Genomic DNA, 18,765 nt, shown 5'->3' on the forward strand with positions numbered 1-18,765 from the left:
CAACTTTCCAATTTGAATCCGTTTCTGTGTACCCTACACTCAATATCCCTTCTCAAAACACTCCCACAATCACTTATCCCAGAAATTGATCATATCAATTGTCTGTTTCTGGGTTGAGTCACTGTTAAGTTCTATTAGTAGTAGCACATCTACAGTATTTCATATATATTTGAATGCTGCTGTTGGCGAGTATGAGCTGGCCTGAGGTAATGAGACTGCACAGAGGGTGATGGATGAGTGGAGAGTGGGGAGGGGAGCAGGGGAGCAGGGGGAGTTATAGTGGAAAGGGTGAGAGGTGAGGTGGAGAGGGAATGAGGCCTGACCACTGGGGTGAGGGTATTAGGTGTGAGAGGTCAGGGGTCAGCCTACTGCTGCTGCTGCTGGTGTGGGTAGGAGAGAAGAGGAGGGAAAGAGGTAGAGCGCCACTCCAGGACATGGCTGAGGATAGGCCTCTCCGCCAAAGTCATCGCTTACCTTGTACATTTTTTAGGGCATCTCACTGTGATTCACTAGAACTCTGGGAGCCATGTTCTGTAAGGATCTTAAAAAACCTCAGTGGCACCAATGCACGGAAGTACACAGACACACTGTCTACACACACATATACAGCATTAACACACAGCATTCAATGCATATTCATGCACAATTATATTACTTTATAGAACAATGATATTCTTATTCTTACAACCTGGGGGATGTTATCACAGCTATAGGTCAAGTAATATGTTACTTTCACAAAATGTAGCAGCACATAATACATTTACTGTATGTTGACTTATGACAATACATTTATTGCCTATTGTTCGGACCTATGTTGACCATTACTACTTGCAGTGCAGGTTAGAAAACCATCATCCATATGTGTGAATCCTGGGAATCAAACACATGACCTTGGTGTGTTATCAACACCTTGCTCTATCAATTGCCTAAGCAGCATATTACTACACCTACAGTTTATGCAAGACATGTTGTCAGGTAGGCTACATTTGATTTGATCACTTTAATTTAATTTAAAATAATAAATAGCATGCAATATTACATTTTCAGACACCGAACACACACATAAGCTCACTAGTAAGTCTGCATCGACACTGCCCAAACACACACATAAGCACACTAGTAAGTCTGCATTGACACTGCCCGAACACACACATAAGCACACTAGTAAGTCTATATTGACACTGCCCGAACACACACATAAGCACACTAGTAAGTCTGCATTGAAAGGGAATTGCAACGTACCTTTACCAGGGTGCTGGCCTATGGCGTGAGCTGAGATCATGCGGGTCAGTCTCTTGTCTCATTGACTCAACAACAAGATCCTCATCTGTTTCTAGGGCATTGGAAGATGAAATGGGTTTGTTAAATTAGCTCTTGCTAATCGGCTCGGGGAATTTGTCAAGTCTCCCAGGATCCCTCTTCCCTTCATTAGGCTGCTCCTAAACATCATGGGAGGACTGACCTGGCTGCGGTTATTTGGGAAACGTCCTCAAAACGTATTTCCCATTGCGAATCTATGTGCAAAAATCTGAGCATTTGAAGCTGTGTGTGGGCACTGCAGGCATGCTGGTGCGATAAATGGTATGTGGCTACAGGATTAATGTGGTGTTACAATCTGATCAGGCATTTTCAAGACATAAATGGCTTGGTACCGGCTTTCTTAAAGTAGCCCTCCATTCAGGGATCTGGCTGCGCAGCCTTGCAGAGGCATAGCTTAGATAGAGGGAGAGAGAGAGGGAAAGCAAGGAAATGGAGGGGGGAGAGGATAGCAGAATTATAAAGGTACAGAAATAGAAATTTGGGTACAAGAATCTTTTTGGTGGACAGAGGGAAGGAGAACATTAGCCCTCTCCACAAATGCACACAAACATACAGACACCCACACATACACACACACACAAACACAAACACACACACACACTAAGATCAACATGCATGCCTAAATGTGTGGTAATGATGTGTTACATAAAAAAAGATTAATTATGTGTGTTGGGTAGTGTGTATGTGTGTGAAGCATATGTCTGGACAGACACAGAAGAACTGATGATATTGATCCTGGCTGATAGGGAGAAGTGGCTGGGCTTTAGATGGGCTACACACACATACACACACACACACACACACACACACACACACACGCACGCGCGCGTGCGCTACTCGATCAATGGACATTTATCTGTATGAGAAAGAACATGACAACTCTGTTTTCATAACGGTGGCTGTGGTTATGCACCATGCCATAACTCAACATGCCTCTCGATCTTGCTCTCTCAGCTTACCTCTCTCTCCCTTTTCCAGCCCTCGTCCCCGTCTTTATGCAGCTACCCCATTCCTGCCGCCCCTCCTCCCTCCCTCTTTGCTCTTCCTCAGTCTCTGTGTGGTGTCGGTGAGATTGCAGCACTGAGGAGGTTACCTCCCTCCCCCACTCTCTCTGTCTCTGCCTCCCTCCCTTTCAAACACACGCTTGCTTTCAGACGCTCTTTGTTGTGTTTGCTGCCCCCTGTCTTCCATCTGGTGGAGGAGCTAGTGGCGAACCTCTGCAATGGCCCAAAACCAAGACACATTGTACCCTCTCAGTCGCAAACTGAAAAGACAGACCATCTTTCTCACATAGCACCATCTTTTTTCACAAAGCACAACCCTGGTTACACAACATGAAGGCTTGCCTGTATCATCTTGCCCTCTGCTTATCAGGTTTTCAAGTCAAGATAGGAAAGCCATTTTGCTGACTATGTGTCTTTCTAAAGCTAAATAAAGCATTTCCCCTGATGGCAGCTGACTCTCGATGGGACCCAACCCTGATCTAGTATGGATCCAATCTTTATCAGGGCAGGATCTGTTTCACTTAACTGTTTGGGTTGTGCTCTATTCTGGGTTTGTGGTTGAAATTGCAGGGTAAAAACATTCTGCAATTAGTATTTGATGACTGTCAGTAGGAAAGACTAAATCCATCACTTTTCAAAACTTTTAAAGATTTTACTAATTGGATGAATGAAAATGCGTACCTTTAATTGTTAAAAGGGACACCCGCTCAAACTACAGCCACACAATTCTACTCCTGAAATAGCCTATGTGTAGGCTGTAGTTAATTAGTTACTTTGCTATTTTCGATTTCTGTATTCAAGTGAGGTTTCTCTTATGTCCCAGGCAAAAAAAGCAAAACATGTAACCTGCCTACTGCAATAGAGGTCAGACAAAGCAGTCCCCAAACATAACAAGGAAAATAAGACCTCAAAAAAGCACGAAAGAACAGAAGATGAAATAAATTGTAGGCCTACTGGAAAGATGAAAGAAATTGTACTGGGATTTATAATGCATTCAAGTTGAAAAATCTTGATTGATTCGAAGGTTTAGTTCATTAAAATCCTCTCAGTGTTCCAACATACAAGGACTGACGTAACGTTAGGTTGCTAAGCCACACGCTTTTTATTATACGCTCGTGCACCTTCTCCAGACCTCCTCAAATTGCTAAATACATTTTAAAACGACGTTCGCAATAGCTGTAATAACCTGGTCACAATCCTCAACGTAATGGGATTTTCCATAAAAGAAGAAAACACAACACAATTGACAGCTAAAAATAACTGGTAATTTAACGCTAGCCAAACAAAACTGCAAGCTAGCTATCTTAATTAAGTAAATTAGCAGAACAAATGGTTAGCTGAGCTGACCTTAGCTAGACTACTGAAAAGTTTGTAGTTTAATTGGGTTGTATGAAAGGTGGATAAAATGTTAGATATGATAGGGTGACCAGACGTCCTCTTTTACCCGGACATGTCCTCTTTTCAAGACCTAAAAAATGCGTCCGGCAGGGATTCCAAAAACGCCATTTCCAATCTGGCAACACTGAGCACCTTGCCGCCTCCACTAGTTGCATCGTTTACAATAGTACATGACATCTGCATGTAAAAAAAGATGTCAAAACCTCGTCGCGGGGAGGGGGCGGGGTCATCTGCATGTGAAAAATATGTCCAAAAACTCCATCGAGGGGGAGGGGGCGGGGTCCCGCGACAAAGTGTCCTCTTTTTTACAAACTCAAATCTGGTCACCCTAAGATATGATGTTGTATGGCCCATGTATTGCTATATATGCAACATAGCTTCCTGACATTATCATCTTTTCAATAGACATAGCTTATATGAATATGTTTGAGTTACCTAGTTAACGGTTTTCTGTTCATTTAGTGTGATGCCTTATGAGTTACGTGTGTTAATCAGTGTGCTAACTGTGGAATTCACTGGTATGTGTTATCGTACATATTATTTGTCTGCTCTTTGTCTCTCTCTTTCTCTTCCTGCAGTATGTGGCGTTTCTGTCCCTGTTATTTATCCTCATCTCTATCTCTACATTCTGCCTGGAGACGCATGAGGCCTTCAACACCATCTACAACTTGACCGAGAATGTCACAGTGGGTAACGTAACAAAGGAGGAGGTGTCTTTTGTGGTGGAGACAGACGCATGGCTTACCTACGTGGAGGGCGTTTGTGTCATCTGGTTTACCATTGAGGTGTTTGCCCGTGTCATCTTCTGCCCAGACAAGGCTGAGTTTTTCAAGAGCTCATTGAACATTATTGACTTTGTGGCGATCATGCCCTTCTACCTGGAGTTGGCGCTGAGTGGCCTCTCCTCCAAGGCTGCCAAGGATGTTCTGGGCTTCCTGCGCGTGGTGCGTTTTGTACGAATCCTGCGTATCTTCAAGCTGACGCGGCACTTTGTGGGTCTGCGGGTCTTGGGCCACACGTTACGCGCCAGCACCAACGAGTTTCTCTTGCTCATCATCTTCCTTGCGTTGGGTGTCCTCATCTTTGCCACAATGATCTACTATGCCGAGCGCATAGGAGCCGACCCCGCTGACCCCACGGCCAGTGCCCACACCACCTTCAAGAACATCCCCATTGGCTTCTGGTGGGCTGTGGTCACCATGACTACACTGGGCTACGGGGACATGTACCCAGAGACGTGGTCCGGCATGCTTGTGGGTGCGCTGTGTGCCCTGGCTGGTGTGTTGACCATCGCCATGCCTGTGCCCGTCATCGTGAATAATTTCGGCATGTACTACTCGTTAGCCATGGCCAAACAGAAGTTGCCCAAGAGGAAAGGCAAACACATCCCTCGCGCCCCTCAGCCAGGCTCGCCCAACTACTGCAAGCCAGATGCACTCGCCATGGCATCAGCCTCACCGAACAGGCTCATGGGAAACGTGATTGGTGGCACAGGGTTGTCTGGCAGCATGGGCGGAGACTGCCCTCTGGCCCAGGAGGAGATCATAGAGATCAACAGAGCAGGTGTGTGTCTGTGTGTGAGAGAGTGCCTGGGACTGTGTGGGGGTGGAGCTGTCATGGCAAAAAGTGACCGGGTGCCAAAAATGTAATATCGGCTTTCGAACGACTCTTGAGTGACAGTTGCTATACCAACGCTAGCATTACGTAACCCGGACACTACGTAACCCGGGCACTTTTTGGTCAGTTTCAAGAGTCGTTCGAAAGCCATCAGCTACTTGTTAGTCACTTAATATTGTGCCTAAAACTATTAAGTATTCTGTTTTTAGCTACACCTGCCGGTATCCTGTACATCAACATTTGCAGTCAATACTACTTTTTGAATCGCTATATATTGTGGCTAAACAAATTTTTACCCGGTAAATAAAGTGTTCCATTTTAGCGGTTTACATCATCATTTGCATTTCAATTGAAATTGTTTAGAGTAGAAATTCGTTTTTATAAAAAGGAGAAAATATACTGATATACGGTGCTTGTTTATCTACCTTTTTAGCAAGCCAGCCAGTTAATTAGCTAACATCTTAAATAATATACTGTGCTTGTTCATCTACCTTTTTAGCAGGCCAGCCAGTTAATTTGCTCACATCTTAAGCCAATATTACATCACCCGGGCTCTTTTTGGCACCCGGTCACTTTTTGCCATGACAGAGCCAGTGTATGACTGGATGTATGAAGTCTGTATTGATGGGCATACTGAAATTGTATTGTTTCAGATCGCTTCAGCTGCTCTGCAATCTAAAACTCTATGTGCTGCCTGTTGTATCCACAGGATGCCACACTACTCGGCACTCTCTTATTCACTGCAAGATCTCTAAATTACAGTTTGAAGCACACCTGTTTCAAAAGGACAATGTTGCATCAAAGGTGTATTGCTGCCCTGGGCAACGTTTTGGGGAATGATTGGCAACATTGGTGGCAAAAGCCCAAGAGAGTGAGAACGTGTCCGAACATGTCAAGGCATGTCAAGTGCACTGCTCAAGGGAGAGGGCAGGGAATTATAGGGAGAGGGTTTCTGCTAGGCCCTCCGTCCACTGCATTTGATAGCATTAAGTAAATTAGGCACCCTATTCTATTCCTCTCTCCATCTAACCAATCCCAGTAATGAAGTCTCAGAGCCAAGCGAGAGACTGCTATTTTGATGCCAGGTACACTTATGTGTGTTAGAACACTGGTACATATACTGTTGATCTATAGGTCAGCTCACACTGCAAAGAGAATCACATTTTACATATTTACACATTACAGGCATACACACTATGATAACTGTAATACAGGCTACATGATTACCTTTGGTATGCTAGTGCAAACTTAGTTTTTCTACTCACAAATATAACAGGTCATCTAAGACTAAGGCAATCTGAAAGTGAAGTTACTAAGATGATAATCTTTATGTAAATATTCTGTTGAGCAAGACGTTTCACAGGTCTGCGGGATGAAGCACCAGTAATTATGAAGGCCCAAGGACTCCCCTCTAATTCATTTCTTGAAAAATGAGCTGGTGTATGGTCTGAGGCCTGATTAATTGTCGCCCAGCAAAACTTTGAGTTGTTTCTACTCTTCCAGGAATACCCACACCCTGACGGAATAGGTTGAAGTATGCTTATTAAAGATGTATGCCATGATTGTTCACTTCCAGAAGAAAATTGGTATTTCTGCTTACAGGAGACACTCCGTCTGAATTTGGCCACTGGAGGAGTTGTGCTTGACAATCATGTCTGAATAAAATATGCATAGTCTTTTAGCTCCAAAATAACTTTAAGGTCTGTTTCACATATAGTTGACATTTATCCAAAGGAATGTTTCCACTTAGCTTGAATGTCATGTTTGTCATGTGTAAAATCACAACAGCCCTGGCACCTGCAAGCATTTATGGGATTTGCTTCTGCCTTGTCACCACAACCAAATCTTCTCCCATTATGAACAATTTCTGTGAACCTTTCTGCCTGGTCTCCCTGCTGGGCCCAGTGTCACGATGCTCATAGGTGTCAACAGAAAATGAATGGCAACCTGAGCAGCATTAAGCCGTCCAAATGTGAAACAGACATTAAAAAGGAGTTTCAATTTTAATGACAATTCAATTTAAATTCAAAGGCACTCTATGACGTGTATATGTATTTGTTCTCATCCTTTGTCTTCCCTCATCTCCTTTTCCCCTCTCTCTATTCCAACTGTCAACACAACAATCTCACTCAAACTCAGGGGATAAACTATGCACTCAACTTACGATGCTGTGTAAGAGAGTATTGGTCTTAGTCCTCTCTCTCCCTCTCTGTTCCCCCCTTCCGTCTGCCTGTTTGTGTATTTGGAGTGCTGTGCCTGAGGTTATTCTGTAAATTGTACAGCATCTCACGTCAACTCATGTCATATTTGATTTGACAGCTGTGTCTTAAGCTATACGCACTAGCTGCCCAGCAGCACCTGTGCATACATGTGTGTTTGTATATGTGTGTGCGTGTAAGTATCTGTTTGTGTGTGTGTGTACTTGTGCATGCAATTGGACAATATAGTGGTGATAGTCACACCATCCTGTGATCTTGTCTGTCTGAGTACTAATATTCGTCCCCTCCTTCATTCCACCCCTAACCTTACATCCTTGATCACTTGCTTTTCTTTTTCATTTCATTATTTTCCATTTCTACACCCATGTCCTTCCCCTCTTCAAACCCCTCTCTTAATTGTAACCTGTCTCATTGTATTGCCTGAGCCTTTTTTGTATTCACCTGCATATCTCTTCCCCCCTGTCTCACCTTTGAATTGATCTATTTTTCTCCTCTTATATCCTCTATTGTTTCTTTCCCTGACATAAACCCATCTCTCTAACTTATTTTTCCTCTCTTCCCTTTGTTCACCCATGTTTGTCTTTCTGTACCACTTTTGTTGTCATTCCCTCTCTGTGTGTCCCTCCCTCCCCTCTGTCCTGTGTGTCTTTCTTGTTCACATTCTGTCTCTTTCCACTTCTCTTCCGTCTTATCACTTCTTTCCATCTCCCCCTCTCCCCCCCCACTCCCCTCAGACTCCAAGCAGAATGGCGATGCTGCAAGTGCCGCCCTGGCCAATGAGGACTGCCCCAATATAGACCAGGTGCTGGGGCCGGACGACCGCAGCCCTGCCACAGGGGGGCTTGGCACGGGGCGTGAGCGCTACCCCCATGACCGCGCCTGCTTCCTGCTCAGCACTGGGGAGTTCCGCACCACAGACAGCAATGTCAGGAAAGGTACGCGCCACTGGGCTCAGTGACACAAACACACACACACACACCCGCCCACACAAATTCATACATGGATACACAGATATTCGCTTACGCTAACACTGCATGTATTTGTATCTATAGGTATGTAACGTCTTCCCATGAATATTCTATGCTCTCCAAAACTCTCATTCAATACAATTCAATACTTTCTGTGAGGTAGACATTATTCTACACAGCAGACAGCATTCTCATAGCAACTGTTCTCCAGAGAGACACACACATGTACACACACACACACACACACACACACACACACACACACACACACACACACACACACACACACACACACACACACACACACACACACACACACACACACACACACACACACAGACACACACACACTGACTACATGACACAGGGGGACATATTTAGTAGAGGAACCACACCTCCCCGCATTCTCCCTCAGCCATCCCTTCCATCGCTCCACCACATCAGTCATCTTATTTGACAACACGTCGCTGCTGTGCCGCTCCCCCTGCTAGTCTGGGTTGGGTTTCTGGGAAGGGACAGGCAGTGGCAGCGCGATAGCTCCAGGACAGCAGTGGCGGTGGCAGGCAGGCAGAGGGAGCGTTTCTGCTGCAATACCCACTGGCTCAGGCTCCTCTGCAGCAGTCTGCCTGCTCTCTAGAGTTCCCCTGTGCTTGCTTCACTGCAGCAGTCCATGTTATCTCTCAGCTCCGCTCATGCATGCACACACACACCCACACATTACACACAGTGCTTTCACACAGAAAATAGAACACACACAAACACAGTATACACACATACACAGCATATCAAATATATGTCTGTCCAAGAACACAATATCAAATAAATATACACAACGAACACATATATTCATGTTTACACAGACAGGCTGATAGCAGTCAGCAAACTTCATCAAGCTGTCATCTGAGGCTACATCTATCTATCTATCTATCTATCTATCTATCTATCTATCTATCTATCTATCTATCTATCTATCTATCTATATATCTGTCTGTCTGTCTATCTATCTATCTATCTATCTATCTATCTATCTATCTATCATTTGTCTGTCTGTCTATCTTTTGTCTGTCTATCTACCTGTCTGTCTGTCTATCTATCTGTCTGTCTATCTATCTGTCTTGCTGGCATTCATTAATTTTGTAATTGGTCATGCTCTCTCTGTTCACTGGTCTCTCCCCTTACCCAACTTTTGGTTGTTATCCATCTTCTATCCATCCGCTCCCACTCTTTTTCCTCCTATCATTCCTGCATTATTGTCTCCTCCGGATGCACGCTGGCTTTCCCATTTATTTTTCCATGTACCTCCTGCTCCTAAACTTCCTCTATACCCCCATTTGCACACCTACTCCCACACTCCCCCAAAACACACCAGAAGCAGCTGCCGCCAGCCCAATCTCCCCCACGGGAGAGGAATGGTTCAAGCCGGAGGGGCCTCTGCTACAGCAGGACCTCAATGCAAACTCTGCCTCCTCCTGGATCAAACCGTAGCACCACAGAGGTAACACACATCAAATGAATACAAATAATATCACCTGCCTTAGTTTCAATCAGAGACAAATCCAGTAGCAGTGTTAACCTACTCTGAGGCAGAGTCAAGCCGAACATATACACGCCCAGACTGTTCATGCACTTATATGGGCACACACACAAGCGAAAGGCATGTATAGTGCACTGAACATCTGTTGGTCCACACACACCACAGCACAAAAGCACAGACATATACACACACAAATACCCCCTGACACATGCATTGACATGTACACACACAAACACCCACTGACACATGCACAGACATATACACACACAAACACCCCCTGACACATGCATTGACATGTACACACACAAACACCCACTGACACATGCATTGACATGTACACACACAAACACCCCCTGACACATGCATTGACATGTACACACACAAACACCCACTGACACATGCACAGACATGTACACACACAAACACCCACTGACACATGCACAGACATGTACACACACAAACACCCCCTGACACATGCACAGACATGTACACACACAAACACCCACTGACACATGCATTGACATGTACACACACAAACACCCACTGACACATGCATTGACATGTACACACACAAACACCCCCTGACACATGCATTGACATGTACACACACAAACACCCCCTGACACATGCATTGACTTCCATAATCCAAGTATTCAGCGCACATGGCGTTCCATAGCTACATGTGTGCATCTCAACACATGGACACATAATGAGTAGGTCTTACACACAAAGTAACATCTCTGACACAAACCCAAAAGAGCCCAATCTTTAGCAACAAACACAGTCTCTCTTCCTCTCGTATTTCTGCTTTTGTCACTCCTCTCTTTCTTCCTGTATTTATATATTGTATCGTTGTACTGAATGTATTAAAAGTGCATGACTGACGGTTGGTGATTTACAAGAATGTGTTGTGTGTTTCACCATTTTCATGGTGGATCATGATTCTTTGTGAAAATGGGATCGGGGCAAGGTCTAATATGTGTGTGTCGTGTATGTTTGATGTTTGTGGGTCTAGGTGTTGTCTGCTTATGTTGACACATCACATTATCCTTCACATTTCTGAATCACACCACTGAGAATACCTATCATGGTGTGTCCACACATACACACTTTTCAAAGCACACATGCATAACACACACATTGTTGGAAGTTGGGGTCGTACATGACTCACTGAATTAGCAGTGCTTCATTTGGCTTCACAGAGCCAAAGCACTAGTGTAATATAATATTATAGTAGTACAATTTACAGGATTGTGTGTGTGTGTGTGTTTGTGTGTGTGTGTGTGTGTGTGACTGTGATGATAGCCTTTGGGCCTGTGGTGCTGTTTCATCTCTCTCTCCCTCTCTGTCTTTCTCTCTTCCTCACTGTATCTCTGTCTTTCTCTTTCTCCTGGGGGTGCTGTGAGGTGTCTGACACGCTGTGTTGTTGTTGTTGTTTTCTTCCTCAGGTTGTGTCGTGTCATGCGTTTGTATGTTCGCTCTTGTTGCTATCCGTTCCTCTCTCTGTCCTGTCCTCCCCCTGTGTGTGTCGTGTGTTGTGTGTTGTGTTTTTGTGTTGCTGTGTCCTCCTCCTCTCTGGCTCTGGGGCTTTTACCTGCTGGAGTGCCCATATCAACCTTTGACCAAACAAAACAAACAAACAAAAACAACAAACAAATACACAAACAGAGCAGAGTTCTCATCAATACGTCACTATTGTGCTACTTTTGTGGCAATTTAGTGTTTTTTTCAGCACTGCACTCTCATGAAGGTAAAAGTCACTGGGGAAATTATTTTATTTCCTTTGTTTACACAAAGCTGGTTTCTTCTCTGTCCTGGAACTGCCCTCCACTGGAGCGCAAATGAGCTTTGTTTCATCACAGTGCATCCAGAGGCCTCCATTGCACTGGTCCCAGGTCAGACCCTCTGCATCATACTGACTGATATTTACCATTGAAACGCAGAGGAATCAGACTGACCTGGGGTCAGAACTTGGGGGAAAGAAGTGTGAGACGAAGCAGATAATGTCAAGGGCCTGTGCTGAAACATTGATCATTGATGCTGTGAGGATGTGCTACAGTCCTTTGGTCTCGAAACACTTGGACAACTGATTAGGCAAACCAATGACCAGATGTTGGACTGGCAGGAAGGCTAACGGAGAGAAGAAGAGATTAGGACTAAGGACTAAGAGCACACATTACTGTAGACACATTAGTGGCTGACCAATTGGATTACAATGAGATCTACAGAAAAGATGCACCAACATCAGAAAACCCTAGCAGAGGTTTACCAGCAATGACGTGCTGCAACCCCTAAGGAAACACAGACTGACCTCTTAAGACACATGTAGAGAAAGACTAACTGCTTTGACTGACAGACTTATTAAAAGACATTGACGTGTCTATACCCAGTCAAGGAAGAGTCCAAACCCACTGAAAGAAAGAGATGAACGGACAGGGGAAGAGAGTGAAAGTTGATAGGCAGAGGCAGCTTGGGATAGGTGACACAGAGGGCTTACTTGTGAGACTCGTTGGGACTGTAGTGAGTTGGTGCGTGCACTCTGCTGTGTTCTGTGTGTGTGTGAATATGTGTATGTGTGTGTGTGTGTATGTAGACTTCCTGCGTGCTTTCTCCGTGCTTTAAAAGCCAAGCAGCTGAGTTGATGGCAAAGGGGTGGATTCACTTCTTGACTGCACCACAGACCAGCACTCACAGCTTGTTGGCTTTTAACAGGGCTTCATTTAGCTTCGCTGCCTACACGGCTTGGCAGCCACCATTTTCTGGGACTTCTTTGACCTCTGTTGACAGATGCACAAAATCAACTAGCAAGGGTCAGGAAAGGTCAAAGGTTAGAGGTGATGTTGCTGCCTCAGTTTGCCCCCCTCTGTTACACCCTACACATAAACCTAACACACAACCTCGTAATCATCATTGTTTACAATTGTGTTTGTGTGTGAGTACTATTCTACATTGAATTCATTTGCAGATTATGTTATTGTCATTGTGTGTGTTTGTGTGTATTTAGTAGTTGTGTCTTCATTTTCTTTGCATTTAGTTATTTATTTAATTAGCCATTCTATTTTCTTTTCTTGTTTCTATTCCTTTTGTCCTTAAACTCTCTTTTCCGCTACTCTGTTTACCCATAATACTTTTTCAGCTCCTTCTTCTCCTTTTTCTCTCTTTCCTGCCCACTGTTGCCAAGGAAACAGTGGAAGAGAGCATTCTGGGACTTGAAAGCAATGCATTATGGGACAGATATGTTAACAAGTCAAACAAAGTCGTATTTAAGATTATAAGACGTCTAAAAGCAACCAGGTAATGAATGCTCATTACGTCCAACCACCAAACCATGCTCCCAAGATGCACTGCAAGTACCATGGTTCATTCTTATTATGTGCTATTGCTGCTGTGTTGCATTATATCACCAATTTTGCTTGTGAGTTCCTTTCTTTTTGGGTGAGCAGCTTGTTCGAATTTTAGAGTTTGTTGTGTTGCCTTTATGATGACAACCTTAGCACAGTGAGTGTCTTGGCTCTTTCCCCTGGCAGACTGCACCGGCCTGCATTTAGAGGCACAGGACAGAACCTTCTGGGCACACTGCAGAGGAATCGCTATCCAGCAAGGGCTTATTCCCATATGGGCCTTTTGCAGGAGAGTTCCTGCCCTCTTGGGAGTGGTTCTCTCACTCCCTGTGGAGTGGACATTGCACAAGCAGCATATGTGCACTTGGCTAAGTATTATTCTAGAGAAGACGAGGCATAAGGCGCTAGAGTTCCCCAGCATTCTTGGGCTTGGATGCGGTAGCGACTGCAGTAGCTACATATGTTTTCAGCAGGAGGCTGCAGGGAGGGAGCAGAGAGTCCAGTATTTCTCCTCTTTCCACTCCATCTGAGGTGTGAATCACCACCACTCTAGGGCTTAAGTGTAAACGCCCTCAGTTCATTTCATTAGCAGTCTCCTGATGGGCATTAGAAACTAGTACTCAGACCCCACCAGCCTCCGGGTCAGAGGGAAATACCACACTTAAAAACCACACTGTCTTTGTGGCCAACCAAATTATGGAATCTGAGGTTTTCCTTTTCATATACAGTCCAAACAGAAGCCTATTCTCTTGGTTAAAGATAAGAGCATGCAGCCATGGTGAAGGCCCATTTAGCTGTTCTGCATACATAGGCTGTAATCCATTGAGTCAAGCTAGATTTACCCAATCTCCAGGGGGAGAGGCAGAGTTCTCATTTTGCTCAGGTCACTTGGAAGTTATGGATGGGGGTGAGGGAGAGGGAGAGGGATGGGCTCCTCTGCGGCTGAATTCACGGCGAGGCCTTGTAATATGTCCAATATGGCCGTCTTTAAAAACCACCCACAGTTACCGTTTTAGAAGAGAACATTTTTCCCTAGGTTTTGAAACAAGCTTTTAGCAGCTGTGCCTTTTGTGGCGGTATCGGCCATATTGGGCTTACCACAATGCCATGGTTAAGTCAGCTGAAGGAGAGTCCAGTTTGACAGAAAGTAATATAGAGGCTCGACTGGATTTGGAGATCTCCAGGCAAGGTCAAATGGCTGTGTTGATCCATTTAGAAAAGCAGAAGGACAAAGGGACTGACAGAAAGTAAACAAATGCCTACTTTATATTAAAAAAAATTCTACCACCAAGGGTGATCTCTGTTATACTTGTGTCACTGTGCAATATGGCCCACCAGGTATATCCCTATAGTAGCCTTTACATGGCAGACCAAAATGCAAGTACAAAGGGTGCATTCAGCAGAACTGGCAATATTCTGTCTTATCTGTAGAGCACTAGAGCACTAATCAGAGACTACAGTCGAAGGAGATATTAAAATAGGTGAATATCTGTATTTTTAGTATGGCCCTATTATAATATGCAGTTATGGTTCATTTGGGTACTTAAGTAAACCAGTGGGTCGAGAGGGGTACTGTGGAGATCCAGTGTGTTTTTTTGAAAGGGATAGTGTGTCAGGACTGTAAAAACAGTGGTGCATCTGTCTGTGTGTTTGTGCTATACATGTGTGACCGAGTGTGTGGTTCTCTCATCTCACATTCCTGTTATTGTGCCCCTATCATGTATGCAGTGATCATACGTGCTCCTGGTACTGGTCATACTTGGTCATGGGTGCTTTCTACATGCATGAATAGTTTCCCCTTGCTTGTAAGTCTAGGACTGCGCCATTGGCCAACACACATTTCCCTCTCAAGTGTCCTCTGTCTCCATCTTTTACCCTTGTCATAGTTGGAGGATATAGTGTGAGGGAACATAATGCTCTTGTCCACTAAACATTGTGATTGTGCAAAAGCAGGATTAAGGACCTATATTTCAAACAAGCGCAACTCTTGTGGTAGTGCTTGGATCGTTTGTGTAGAATATGTTTATTCAGATAATTTGTGAACGACTGCCAGTAGCATTCACCGTAGAACACACATGGAGTCTGTCTCCCTCTCTCATTCTCCTTAGAATCAAATCTCTACATACATGAATGCCATATTAGCAATGGACGAGTTTGAAATGTCTCTGTAGAACGCCTCAGGGTTGCCATGGTTTCCTGTGCGGTATTATCAGTGTAATCACACACCCTTGTCTCTGGGTGATCGTGTATGAGCTGGTACCAGTTTATCCAAAATAATGAAACTCATGCAAGGTAAACCGATAATAGGTTATATTGTTTCTTATCCAGGTGGTCTCTTGATGCATATGTTTGCTGTTCTTGGTGATGGTCCATTTTTTTCATTAGTTGTGTTAACTTTGACATTCAGACTATGACATTTTCTCCTGTCATATTTCAAATTGTTATTGTCTTTATCAAATGCATCTCATTGTATTTGTCAGTGATACCATATTTCCATTGTATTTGTCAGTGATACCATGTTTCCATATTTAAAATTTGTTAAGCATAAATGTGTTGACAAATATTAACCTGGGTTCCGACAAATTAGCATTGTTACTTAACATTAAGAATCATTAAGATTATCATGCAGCAAAGATGAGGATAGGAAAAAATGTCTTTTCTATCTCATCTATAGTGTGCCATAGCACAACATCTTTAGAACAGTTTGTGCTGCATGTGTAGCTGTCAGTCAGAACCTGATGCAGTGCTGGTTTGTTCAGAATGGAGCCCCAGGGTTGATATTTGCTGTCCTCATGGTTGTCCTCCCTCCTCTCCTGTCCTCTCCTGTCTTCTCCTGTCCTCCCTGCCTGTCAGACTAACCCTCTTCATCCCCCCCAGGCCGTACATCCAGCCCCCGTAGCATAACTAAGGTCTGAACAGAGGTACGTAACCCAGCAGTCTCCTCTGCTGCACTTGGATTGGCCCTCGGCCCTTCCAGTCTCCGCATGACAGACTGTGTGGCCTTCTGCCGAGCTTTGCTGGGCCGGTGTTGGCTTGGGCTCGGATACTTTCCCTTATCCATGTTATGCTGCAGGGAAACATCTTTTTCTGTCTTCTGGTTGGGACACGGCTCTTGTGGTGGTCAAATTATAATAAGTTTGTCTAAGTGAATGTGAGCCCACTAAGTAGCCACCAGTACCTCCTGGAAGCCACTGAGGACTCTTTCTCATAGTCATTAAGTCCACACGTGAACATAAAAAAGTGTGTGTCTGTATCCAGTGTCTGTTGTGTAACATGCGTGTGAACATCTATGAATGCAATGCTCTATCACAGTTGTAAAGCATCGGTGTGTGGGTTTCACACGGTCTTAGATTTGATACTGAAAAAAATATACTCTAAGAAATTGTTATCTTAGAAGTGTTGTCTATATTTTCTTCTTTCTTTAAATAACAAAGATAGTAATAATGCTGAAGAAACAACAGTGCAGGAGCCAACAGTGATAGAGCAGAGTGGGTTTAAATGATTTTGAGTTACAAACACATTTCTCAAAATGATTTAGAACACAGACATGTAGTTGATATCCTGTCCGAAAGTCCTAAAATCTCATTGGTTTCTATTAATTCACCACACTTCCCATTGCGCAATCTCTTCTCTTTTTACATGAGTAAGCTGCATGTGACCAAAATGTATGACATGATATTCTTTCCATTGTGGCTACATGGAGCATGACTATTTTCAACCACACTTTTGGAATATTTATTTATGTTGAAACTTACATTTAGTTACCAGAAGATTAAATCTTCAGATTACTTGAAGATTAATCTCAAATACAACATCACTAAATAGCAAACACATTGTCTTTTCAAAATGACTGACTTGTTTGTATTACTGTTGACTCTTAGAAAAACAATACAGTTAATCATGTGATTGAGTTGCAAGCTGTGCTATGCAGTCTTCAGCACTCCCCTTAAACATTAATGTTGGTGTAATCTCTCAGTTACCACGGTAACTGTGGACACCATGGTCTTGGGTTCCAGGGGTTAGTGTTCCATAGTATGTGTTGTAGGAACCTTACTGTGAAGATACCAACTGAAGTGCTCATCTTTAGTGCAGACACTGCACTTGCATTGTACTGCACAACTGCTACTTGTTTGTATATGTATCTGTCTTTCGGTGTGTATGTGTGTGTCACTCTTATCTGTTATACCACTTTGCATTCATGTAGAATTGCTTTAGAAACGTGTATATTTCTAATGAGAATGACCATTGCCTTTCCAGTTACACACCATTTGTTGCTATCTTTTAAGAGATATTTATAGAGGACCATCCAATAATTTCTAGTTTCTTTTATATCCCTTCATTATTCTCATGTTTTATTTTCTCACTTGCATTTTGCATGGTATGTGTGCTGTGTTGGTAGAGGCTCATAGAAAGCCTATGTACAGTTTACACATCACTTATTTGACTATTCCATGCATTCTTTCGGGATGGAAAAAAAGGAAGACTTGATATTCAGTTCAGCTTGGACACCTATTTCTTGTGTCAGACATGCTTAGCCAGAGTATTCCCATACTTCTCCAATTCAATCCAGTTAGAAGCAGGCCAGAAATGGGAGAGCCATTGTATGGAAGAAAAAACATGTAGAACAGGCTAGAGAAAGAGGACATGGTGGGATGTGATGTTCACATAGCTCTAAAGAAACAGATCCTTTCCACTTTTATACTAACACACATTAGCAGAGGGGAATGGTCTATCATGAGTCAGGTGTTCTGACACAGTAGTGTGTGTGTGTGTGTGTGTGTGTGTGTGTGTGTGTGTGTGTGTGTGTGTGTGTGTGTGTGTGTGTGTGTGTACATATTTCACCGTGATGCAGTCCCAGTGTGTCTCACTCTAAATCAGCCCTGTGACCTGATCTGATGTCGTAAAGTTACGGAGTAGTCAGAAATAGTACCTACTGCGTGTTCTCAGATCACTACGGACGTAGGTCTTCCTGTTTTGATTTCCTATTGTTTGTGATTTTTTCCCATGATTACTCTGTGTGTTTCTGTCGGTGTGGAGGTGTCCTTCTGTGTTTGTCTGTTTAGAAGGGAAATGTATTGGATGACATGTTAATTCTGCTCTCCTTTCCACATCCACACTCAATCAAAGCCACGCTGAGCAGAGTGCCCCCATCTCTGCCATACTCTGTCCTTCTCCGTTTTATTCTCTTGGAAAAATAGGCAGATTTGATAATACTTTACACTGATATATACAAGCTAGTACAAGCCTACAAGCTCTTGGTATTTGACAGAGGCAGAGAAATTGACTATTTAGAGGTCACTCAGTGGCTGAGAGGAAGGTAGGGGTGTGAAAGGATGGCAGCCAGGTGCTTTTGGACCCTGTGAA

General features: G+C 43.7%; 1 protein-coding gene across 13 annotated transcripts in view; it reads left to right on the forward strand.

Moving 5' to 3' along the window:
* The window catches only part of kcnc3a (potassium voltage-gated channel, Shaw-related subfamily, member 3a), a 50,205-nt gene that overhangs the window by 20,197 nt on the left and 11,243 nt on the right, over positions 1 to 18,765 (forward strand). For 4 of the 13 annotated variants that reach the window (XM_031569691.2, XM_031569701.2, XM_031569706.2 and 1 more), the window contains exons 2-5: positions 4,301 to 5,285; positions 7,479 to 7,511; positions 8,293 to 8,493; positions 9,896 to 10,021. In XM_031569691.2, coding sequence (XP_031425551.1) covers positions 4,301 to 5,285; positions 7,479 to 7,511; positions 8,293 to 8,493; positions 9,896 to 10,011 — 1,335 coding nt within the window. In that variant the 3' untranslated portion in view covers positions 10,012 to 10,021. Of the gene's footprint in view, positions 1 to 4,300; positions 5,286 to 7,478; positions 7,512 to 8,292; positions 8,494 to 9,895; positions 10,022 to 11,508; positions 17,217 to 18,765 lie in introns of those variants that run through there. The other 9 variants (XM_031569733.2, XM_031569723.2, XM_031569727.1 and 6 more) reach the window with 6 other exon arrangements.

This window comes from Clupea harengus, chromosome 1 (genome assembly GCF_900700415.2).
Source record: "Clupea harengus chromosome 1, Ch_v2.0.2, whole genome shotgun sequence".
In the NCBI taxonomy this organism is placed as follows: Eukaryota; Metazoa; Chordata; class Actinopteri; order Clupeiformes; family Clupeidae; genus Clupea; species Clupea harengus.